Here is a 10987-nt window from a genome sequence, read left to right as displayed (position 1 = left end):
TGAAGTAACTGAGTTACTTTTGAGAGAAGTAACTAGTAATGTAACTAAGTTACTATTTTAAAGTAACTTACCCAACACTGCTAATTAATGATTTATTTTGTCTGCTCTTAAAAATACATTAGTTCAGATAGATAGTTGGTGGAAAGACAGAAATAAAAAAAGGCTTTTAGAAGTGAAGTGACCAAAACTACAGGAAAACTGCTAAGAAAAAAAAAAAAGCAGCAAGAGATACCCAACCCAAGAGAGAGATTTTCCTACTGTTTTCTGTGATGTGTGTCTGTTGCCACTCACTGTTTCATCTTGTTCACTTTCTACCATATCCATCTGCATCTTCATGACATAGTATAGGAGTCCTTTCTGAAGAGCCCTGAGAAAGATGTTCATCCTCCTGGACCACTAGTGGAGATGAATAGGCTATTACCCTCTGCTGATGTAGTGGCCCTCTGCCAACCAGGGGGTGGAGCTCCGTGGCAAGCGGTCTGTTTCACACCTCAGCAGCGGAGGAAATACAAGAACAATTTAAAAAGAGAAGCCCTGCATTATTTTAAGACTGTGAAAACACGCATGCACACAGAAATACCTTCAGGGTGCATGTGCAAAGCTTAAAATAAATCTCAGACCTCAAAGACAGTCCCTGATCCTTGTATAAAACCAGTAAAGTGTCACCACACAAAGGGGAAAACAAAGAAACAGGACATTTTGGATCAATACATACAGTATGGTTCACATGCTTTATTAATGGACATTCTCGCATTTCCACAAAGCAACACTATAAATGTGTAAACTATAAAAATATATTTTAATGTAAAAAAACAAACTGAAACATGACAAAAATAACACTTATACAAATTTACAGATGAACGCGTATACCTATTTAACTGTTAATGAAAACAGATTAACTTTAAACTTGATTCACTCAAAATCAGTCACTACAACAGGAAGGCCACAGGTCTGTTGGTCAGAAATACAGACAGCCTTAAAAAAACTGTTATCAGCCACCCACAGTAACAGTAACATAAGCGATTTTGTTTAAAGCTTTATATGTAACTTGACAAGACTATGTGTGTAGTGTAAGTCAGGCATCACAGACATCACAAAATCTCAAAATTGTTCAGTTTTGGTTTTTACATGAAGGTAATCGTACTTGCTGTACTTATTGTGGACATGACCCTCTTAAAAAAATAAAAAACATTTTTAAAAATCAACGGCGTGAGGCCACGCTGCTCCTCACAGAGGTGTTAGCAGCTCGCTCTCTCTCTTTAGACAACTCCATCTCTATCTTTGCTTGGATTTTTTCCCAGTCCACTTCAACCTGGAAGACACAGTAAGATGAGATGAAATGAGAAAGTAAGAAACACTATTTTAACTGATAAACAGTTCCGGGAAGCATTTGGTAATGGGAGTTATCCCCCATTAAAAGAGAAGGAAAACAAGTTATAGTAAGCGTCTTAAAACACTGGCTTTCAAATGTTAGCCTCGGATACGCTAAGAAAGACGCTGCTAGATCGTCTGTAAATCCCTCCAAACTGTAAGGCTGGCTGAGCTCGGGTAGTAGAAAGAAACTTGTAATGCATTAGAGTAGGTTCTTTCTGTTTAAGAGTAATTAGTGTAAGTACTGCAAACACTTTTAAAATTAGAAATGTTTACTGAACAATTTACAGGAGTTGGGAAGGTCGTGTAGGATGATAATGGTGCTTTTTAACCTCCAGTGGTGATCACATGGGTTGAAGTCACATGCACACATTTTTCCTTGCAGTCTGGCTGAAATCCTACCTACTGCTGAGTTTTTCGGGGTCAGCTGTTTACATGGGATATGATTTAGTACGGTCTGGTTATTGTATGCGCCAACACTATAAACTGGAAGAGTTTTAGATGTGTAACAAAAACCCAAAACAACTCTCTTATCTCTTTGGCACATGTTTGATCATCCTATTAAAGATGGATATTTACCATCTGTACAGTCCAGTAGTTTCCATTATTGTGTCGCTCTCAATTTTTTAAGAGCTGGATTAAAAACAAACTGTCCACAGAAGATCAGTTCATCTTGGAAGCTAGCATTTTTGGGAAGAGTAGACACTGTTAGGTCCATAATTTCTTGGAAAAGGACACTATTTTTATAGTTTTGCCTCACTATACTACCCCAGTGGATTTTAAATAAAACTATATGTAATTGTAATTCAAGGGGTTAACAAATAAGTTTGGTGTTAACAGTTTATTCATCAGTTTATTATAAATTACAGCCATTTTTACAGATGGTCCCCATTTTTTAGAGGCTCAAAATTAACTGATCAGACTAACATGATTTTACATATTATGTTATTTTAAGCATTTTTAATACTTGCATGAAGAGTCTTGAGAGAGGGACTGCACTTTGATTCAGCTTCAGATGTTATGCCTGCCTCATTTGTAATGAAATATCAGGGAAACAGGCCTCGTCTAACTGCTCGTCTGTCGAAATTAACTCTGAGCCTCTGACAATGGGGCCAAACTCCACTGTGGTTGTGAACAGAGGCAAAGCAAAAACTGTACATATATATACCTAAACATTTTTGGCATGACGGCAAGTGTAGAAAGAACAAAGTCAAATGGTAATCAGAATGGATTTTTCTTTCCTTTAACCAGTTTACAAGAAGGTTTTAACCATCTCAACCACCTTTTAAAACCAACAGAGTCTCTGTGATTCTTTTTGTTATATGGAACTTTTTTTTAATTGTATTTGTACTTTGAGACTATAATTATAATATTAGGCATTGTTGTAGTGATAAGCACTCCAGTAACACTACTGCAAGCAATATTTGGGATTAAATAGGTCAGGTGCAGCTAGAGATTTGCCTCCTCTTGCAGTTTAATGCTGTAGGCTTTTCTGATTGGATGGTAAACAGAAATGCTAAGGTAACATAGTTTTTCCCTAAACCAACTTTTTTTTAAGGCCACTTAGAGTGTATTAGCAGAGCAAACAAAGTTGATAACCCATGGGAAATAATTAGAAATAGACACCATCCACAGCTAAAAATGTTTCCAGTGTGTTGCTGACCAAGTCAGTTTATACAGTGCAGCAAGACAGGCCACCATAACGTACCCCTTCAGAGTACTGCAGGAATCTCTTATTGGTCTCCTTCCTGCCAAATTTCTGTAGGAACTTCTCCCTATAGGCCAGCACAGTGTCCACATGGGTCTTGTGTTTAACTGCCAGCTCCAATGCCCTGGACACAAGATGACATGATGCAGACAGACATGCATCCTCTGTGAACAAATATGCTTCACCTTAACTCTTTAAAACCTAAGTTTAGACTACCTCCATAAAACAAAATCCTTACACAGCCAAAAATACAAAAAATACATACATGAATAAAAATCTCCCAAAACTGCTTATACTGTCTCTTTACTAGCTGTACATTTCCAACATGAACACATATATACAGAATTATACCTTTCCCAGTTATAAAGGTCAATGTTGACTTGTATGGCCTGGTAGATGAGACCAGCTTGTAAGAAAGCAGCCTCAGCTTCCTGGACCTGACCACTGAACAGCAGCATGTGGGCCAACGATGACTCCTTAGATGGCTGCTCCCTTAGAAAGTTGATGTATTGAACTCTAGGTAACTGAAAGAGGTGAAGCAGCAGATATGCAAAGAGAGAAGCTAGAAATACAGTATCTCTTTTCACTGACAGATTCACTGAAGTTTCACTGAATTTTTCTTTTTTATGGTTTTCTGGTGGTTTACAACACTTGTGTTTAGCTGAACTAGCCAATAAGCAGTGCTCTTACCTCTCCAATGGCAGCATAAGCCATCTCTGCAGTAGTCAGCTCTCTGTTTGCCATTGCCATGCCAGCGAGACATGCCCACAAAGATTGGTCCTAGGGATAAAGGGAACAACAGCAGAGAGCATCTTTTAATGAAACCATTTTTTTCTTTAATTAATATCGACCTATGGCATAAAAAAAGGCACCTAACTCAAGGGAGGAAACGGTGTGGTGTTTACACCCTTTGCTATCAGCAGCCTGTAATAATAACACATAATTTGTTCCGTTTTCTGTTGCTGAATCTATGAAAAATGCCAAAGATAACACAATTTGGCAAACATAAAATAGTATAATTGCACCACCAAAGTGAATCCCAAAGAGCTATTAGCCAAAAACTTGGCATCTCTGCAGAGTGTGCTTTAGAAAAAAAAAGGAAACTGGACAAGTGGAGGACAAAATAACTTGCAGGCCTAAAAAAAACCATCTACAGCAGATGAGCAACATCTGAAAATATCTGAAAGAGTCTGGAAAGCTTATTGGCAGCAGCTTAATTATTCATCATAACAATGCCAATGCAATAAAAACACACTGGGATAGAAAAACACAGATGAAACACTATCAGTCATGGATTGGTCTCTTTAAAGCCAGACATCAACATTACTGAAGCAGCGTGGGATCATCTAGATAGACGATAAAATAAAAGGCAGCCAACAGCCAAAGAAGAGCTTTGAATGTCCTTCAAGAAGCCTGAAGAACTATTCCTGAAGACTAGACAAGAAAGTTTGACCAAGAGTGTCAAAGAATAAAGTGGTCATACCACATACTGACTTTTAAGCTGGTTAGAATTGCAAAAACTCCCTTTAATCCTGCATTTTCATGCACCTTTGCACATGTTTCAATGAATCACTGCACTGCATTTCCAATTTTCCCAACAAAATATAAAGAAGTGGTGGGGGGGGGGACTTTTGCCTAGTACTGTATGTTGCCGAGCTGTTACTTAGTTTTAGAAACCAATTGCTATGGAGAGATGAAGTAAAAATTATGTCCTTTGGCCACATTCACAAATGACATGTTTAGCAAAAAAGCACTTAATGAAGGGAGGATGTATCAGTGGGCATAAGGATAGAGTACGACTGTATCTTCAATGCATTCTGGTACACTTTACTCATACTTTAACCAAGTCTTTAAACATGCATGACACACACAAAAACAGGAGGTATTTGCAGTACAAAACAACTATAAATGTAAACAAATGTGTCGCCACTTTATTTCCTGCAGCTGGATTAATTAAAATTTGACCACAAATGGGCCAGCAGTTGAGCAAACTGAACTCCAGAGTCACCACTCTGTAATCTCCTGCGTTTTTCAGTATCCATCACTAAGAAAAACAGCTCCAATTAGAAACCACTCCTGCAAACAACAAATATCATCGGCAGGACTTGCCAGAGATCGTAAACATGACAACACAACTTCACGTGAAACAATTTCACGTGAAATAAACCTTTTTTTGCCTACTTAATTGTTAGGTTATAAACTTTAGTCACTGTATGTTAGGTCTGTGCTTCTTGCCTTAATTTATAACATGTTTCTGTTGACTCCTGTCAGGTGAGCACTTACTGACAACAACTGTGGTTCTGGGAAAAGCCACCAAACGCTTACCAGAAGCCGAGAGGATGGGGTCAAGGAAAAAGCTCTTAAAACTGGTGCCTCTCTCCATCCCTTTTGTTCCAACCACCCTTTGCTACTTGTTGTCCGTTTCTCCAAGCTTGTGGTTATTGCATCATTGCCTAAGCAAAGACACAGTCTCACACTGTGCTCAGTGTGTGTGAGTAATATGTTTGGAAAATCCACACATGCATGCAGCAGAGTGTGTATTTATGAGTGAGGTCTGGGGGGTTAATCTGGTAAATGGAGTCACCAGGCTAATTGAAGCTAATTAAAGCCTGCTGGTCAGGTCCCATAAACCTGTCTACTACTTTCTGGTTCAGACATATTATCCATGCATACACGTGACATACACCATGGGAAGCTGAACTGTACCAGAGCCCCAAGACTGGAGGATATTTAACACTACCACAAAACTGCTAACATAAATACAACGTGAAAGAAATGTAGTAATCAATGCGAAAGCTTAATGCTCACTATGGCTTTGCTTGTACAGCTAATGCAAAGACATACACAGTTCTACAAACACTGAGACCAATTGTACAATGATGTCACATCACTTACATTAAGCACATATAGAAATCACTGACACAAGTAGAAAAGAGTAAAAGACATTTCCAGTATCTTACTTTTGCATAGCAGCAGAGGCGCAGTGCATCCTCCCAGCGTGCAGAGATGCTGTATTCATGCAGGAGGGCAGGAAAGGGTAGTACACTGCTGTACACCAATGAACCATCTCCTTGGCGTAATGTCACTTTGGTGCCAATGTAGTTTAGAACTTGGGGTGCACGTCTGAATTCACTTTGCAAAGACACACACAGTTTGTTACAGTAAATACTGCATTGACAGAGGGCAGAGGGAAAAAATGAGTTTGTTATGCATAAATAACATATAAATGATTCCTGACGCTGCTTCGACAGACTCATTAATAGTGCAGATTTTACCAGTTTCCTCTACAAGCACGGCATATGTAAACCTGATAAAATGGCCCAACAGCCATGGTACCACTGTAACCTGTACTGTTCTTAGGGCGTCCTGCTTCCTGTAGAACACCATCATTGGTCATTTTTTTAGATACACCTTGCTAGTGCTGGGTTAGGTCCCATTTTGCTTTCAGATCTGCTTAATTCTTCATGGCACAGATTCAAAGGTGCTGGAAACATTCTTCTGAGATTTTGGTACATGTTGACATGATAGTATCTGACACATCTCAGTAGCTTTTAAAATACTCAGCCTGCCTGGCACCAGCAACCATGCCACATTCAGAGTCACTTAAACCACTTTTCTCCCCATTCTCAATGCTAAGCTTGAACTTCAGCTGGTCACCTTGACCATATCTAAATATGTAAATGCACTGGGTTGCTGCCACGTGACTGGCCAATTTGACATTCATGTTAATCAGCAGTTGAACAGGTATATCTAATAAAGTGGCTGGTGTATATCCAACAAACCTAAAGAGAAACTTTCAGAAATTTGCAGTTTCTGATGATTTATTAGCTTTTGCCACTTAGACTTTGGTGTTCCTCAAATTTCTGCCTGCTTGAGCACTAAACAGGAATAATAAAACCAGTGAGTGAGTCCAAAATGTGCACAAAAAGTTTACAACCAAGTGTTCAGATTAGTGTAGCAGACACAAGTATAGTTTACAATTGCCTGTACTGACAGTGCAGGCACTCTGCCTTCAATGCTGGCTAACGCTGAGGAGTTCTGGCCAGAAAGCTTTGCACAGTCTGATAGATGTTGGCCATATGCATTTTGCTTTGGAGAATGAGTTAAAAGGTACAGAAAAGCTGCCTCCATTTCTGCTCTTAGTTCATATTTGACATCTTTTCCAGAAACCTCTCAGATGAAAATGCAAGGGCACTGAGAGGTTCTCTTATATACTTCTATCTACTCTGGCCAACTTTAAACTTGAATATAACCTTTTGCTGCTTTTGTAATAGGAACTTACTCGCCATTCTGGTGAATGGTATCAGCTGTTACATGCTAAAGTCACCAATTAATTCTCATCCCCATTTCTTGTACTGCATAATACCTCTCTGTCAGAACCTCTAGAATCTCCCCACGTAAGGTGGTTTTTAGAGTTGGTGCTTTGATGCACCAGACATGGTTAAATTGGCAACTGAGTATTAACAGGATCATTTTACAGAAGTGTCAAGTCCTCATAAGGAGGCTGGAGGATTGGTGGTGTGATATCTATTAGAATTAACAGCCAGGAGATGCTGGTTCACATCCTACTGGAACCTTAGTTTTGTTTTCCTTTTACATCCACTTGCATCTACCTGTAACAACAATAACCTTTCTTTTTGAAAAACAACTCATTGGCCTATGACCAATCACTCTCACTAATGCATTACCCAGTGTGTCAAAGCATAGACACTAATTGTTTATTAATTAGTCACACCAGGGGCTTTGCGAAAGCCCAGGGAAATTACCTGCCATCTTTTATGCACAGTGTCTTCGGTAATAATTCCTTGTCAGTGAAGACAACACTTGGGTAGTACCACACTGTCAGCTGGTTGTCTTGGATTCCACACAGGATGTTAGCAGCATCATTCCAGGCCATACTATGAACCATGCTACCTAAAAGATAGAAGATGCATGCCGCTATTACAGTAATCTAACCTTAGTTGCACGCACACACACACACACACACACACACACGCACACACACACACAAAACAAAGAAAGTCATCACCGATCTTGTTAAGTGCATTCCCTCCATGTCTCACCAATTTTGCAGATTTTGGGTTCTCGTCCAAGATGACGCACGGTGGTCAAATAAAGGTCACGGTTCTTGTCTATCAGGGCAATTTTCCTGTCAGTAGATGGGCCACACTGATCCAAAGCTATCTCCAACACCTCCTGCTACATGGAAATGCACACACACATACACACAAACAAGTAAATAGGTAAGTGGGAATAGGAAAGGACAAAAGATCAGGAAAAGAAAGGAAGAGGGAGAGGCAGTTTATACCGTGACCCAACAGTCTTTCTGCCAAATGTGTGTGCTTGTAGAGTGAGGGAGAGAGAGAGAGAGAGTCTGTGTGTGTGTGTGTGTGTGTGTGTGTGTGTGTGTGTGTGTGAGAGAGAGAGAGTGAGTGAGAGAGCGAGAGAACCTGTGTGTGTTTCTGGCCAGAATTAGCTGGCTTTGGTCCAGTATCTTGGAGCTGTATCGTGCTGGCAGACAAAGCCATGCTGACAAACAGTAACTACTGCTACTTCTACTTCTTTTCCCTCTTTTCTAATTCTTTTCTTCTTTTTTCTCTCTCTCACTCTCACTTTCATTCCAAACCCCATCTTCTATTTTTTTTCTTTTGTCTTTATTGTCTCTAATCTTTTGGGATTTTCTATGTTTTCTAAATCAGACTGTCCAAAACTAAAATTTCATCAAACTGTGTGTATGTATAGATGGAAATTAGCAATTAGAATCATCACTGAATTTCACTAAAGCTTGAAGGTTGCAAGAAAAAAGTCAACCTCCTCAGCAGGTGATCCTAAGGTTGCGGAAAATAAGGAGTGTAGATGGATATCGCCAGCCTAAATTATCAACATGATCGATATTTCAGGGAAAAATGCTTTTAACACAGCCCCATTTCAACAATTACAGCAATGAAAAAAAAAATGCCAGGACAAAGATTTACAGTCAGCAGTTTCAAACTTTTTTTCTTTTCCTTTTGGTCAATGACTTTCACAGGGTCAGGGTGTATGTGTAATGTAACCTGTTATTCCACAAAATAATCTATCAAACTACACTGTAAAATGCTATTTAGCAAGACCCGTTAGCACACCTCTACTCATGGAAAACAATAGCATTCAAAGTTCTAGATAAAGTGATCACTGCAGCATTTATATTAAAATTAATTTGGCCTAATCACAGTAATCACTAGCTGAGGTAAGTCTGCAAATTCTCCCTGCTGATGAGCTATAGATCGTAACTTTTGATGAGGAAGCTAAAAGAGGCTGCTATCCTGGCTAAAAACCATATAATGGTACAAATACAGTTGTGGTCAGAAGTTTCCATACACTCATCCTGGACACAAACGTCCGAGTAGTTTTGATCTTATGATTTCTTTGAAATGTTCTTTTTCCAGAGCAGAATGATTAAACAGCATGCATCTTTAATGGCTTTAAAACACTAGAATTGGGTGAACAAGTCTGAATTTATTTTGGATTTTCTCTAATCCACACAGGACAAAAAACATGCATACAGGCTCAAATACATAGATCCAGTGGGGCAAAAAAGTATTTAGTCAGCCACCAATTTTGCAAGTTCTCCCACTTAAAAAGTTGAGAGAGGCCTGTAATTTTTATCATATCATCCTCTATTGTGTTGTATATTTCATTGTTTTTCTTTACGCTACCTGTTTTGACCTGTCTCCCTGATGTGATGTTTGTGTATTGTATGTATGGTCGGGAGAGGTCCAATTTTGCTGCAGGCAACTGCAAGTGACAAATAAAGGCTTCACCATCATCATCATCATCATAGGTATACCTCAACTGTGAGAGACAAAATGAGGAGGGAAAAAATTTCAGAAAATCACATTGTGTGATTTTTAAAGAATTTCTTTGCAAATCAGACAATGTGATTTTCTGGATTTTCTTTCCTCATTTTGTTTCTCACAGTTGAGGTATACCTATGATGAAAATTACAGGCCTCTCTCATCTTTTTAAGTGGGAGAACTTGCACAATTGATGGCTGACTAAATACTTTTTTGCGCCACTGTGTAGCCCCAGTAATGTTAAATGTCCGTTAACTAGTTACACCTTCATCAGATATTGTTGGTAGCCATTAACAAGCTTCTAACAACTGGTCAGATTCCCGGGTGTTCCATCAGTATAAAGTTCATGGTAGGCTTGAATCTGGGTTGTTTCTGAACATCCCAACTAATTTCCTCTCATCTGAGGGTGATGCTTGTGGTCTTCTACCAGACCTCGTTAAAGACGTGAGACATCAGAATAACTTGTGAGTAAGTACAACTATTTGTAATAATGACATTGGAATCTGCAGTTGTTTAGAAATGGCTACAAAGAATCTTCCCAAATTGTGTAAATCTGCAATTATCCTTCTTAGACCTTCATTGAATTCCTTGGACCTTCCAATTCTTTTGAGTATTGGTCAGTCCAATGAATGCTGTCAAATAAATTATTTTAATGCTGACAAAGAGAAACTACCAGACATAATAGGCCTCGATAGATAGATCAAGTTAAAATACATTGTAGAACTTTTCACAGCACTTAATAAACAATTTAAGTGAGTGTATGTATACATTTGAGCCTCTATGTATACTTGACCATGTGTATTAGAGAAAATCCTAAATAATGTCAATAAAGTTGTATGCTTTACAATCATCGCATTCTGGAAAAAGAACACTTCAAAGAAATCATTAAAAGCCCCGAATTACCATGACTTTTATGCCCATGATGAGTGTATGGAAACTTCCAACCACAACTGTTTGTCACCAAGGTCGCAGCAGCACTGACAAGGACACATAAATTTCACTATATCCCTTTTTGATCAGATCATGCACTAAATTCTGCCCCTTTAACATGATAAGGCCATGTTTAAAAAAAAAA

General features: G+C 38.8%; 1 protein-coding gene across 3 annotated transcripts in view; it reads right to left on the bottom strand.

Moving 5' to 3' along the window:
• Positions 1-712: 712 nt before the first annotated feature.
• ift80 (intraflagellar transport 80 homolog (Chlamydomonas)) overlaps positions 713-10987 on the bottom strand; it is a 51883-nt gene continuing 41608 nt past the window's right edge. For 2 of the 3 annotated variants that reach the window (XM_005742159.1, XM_005742158.1), the window contains exons 14-20: positions 8143-8278; positions 7846-7993; positions 6040-6211; positions 3770-3859; positions 3431-3603; positions 3080-3203; positions 713-1312 (exon numbers count right to left, since the gene is read on the bottom strand). In XM_005742159.1, the coding sequence (XP_005742216.1) occupies positions 1202-1312; positions 3080-3203; positions 3431-3603; positions 3770-3859; positions 6040-6211; positions 7846-7993; positions 8143-8278 (954 nt within the window). In that variant the 3' untranslated portion in view covers positions 713-1201. The remainder of the gene's footprint in view (positions 1313-3079; positions 3204-3430; positions 3604-3769; positions 3860-6039; positions 6212-7845; positions 7994-8142; positions 8279-10987) is intronic. The other variant, XM_005742160.1, reaches the window with a different exon arrangement.

The sequence above is a fragment of the Pundamilia nyererei genome, unplaced genomic scaffold (assembly GCF_000239375.1).
Source record: "Pundamilia nyererei isolate P.nyererei 1_Seehausen unplaced genomic scaffold, PunNye1.0 scaffold00117, whole genome shotgun sequence".
In the NCBI taxonomy this organism is placed as follows: domain Eukaryota; kingdom Metazoa; phylum Chordata; class Actinopteri; order Cichliformes; family Cichlidae; genus Pundamilia; species Pundamilia nyererei.
The sequence above is the reverse complement of the archived record's forward strand: the minus strand, read 5'-3'. Positions and strand labels throughout refer to the sequence as shown.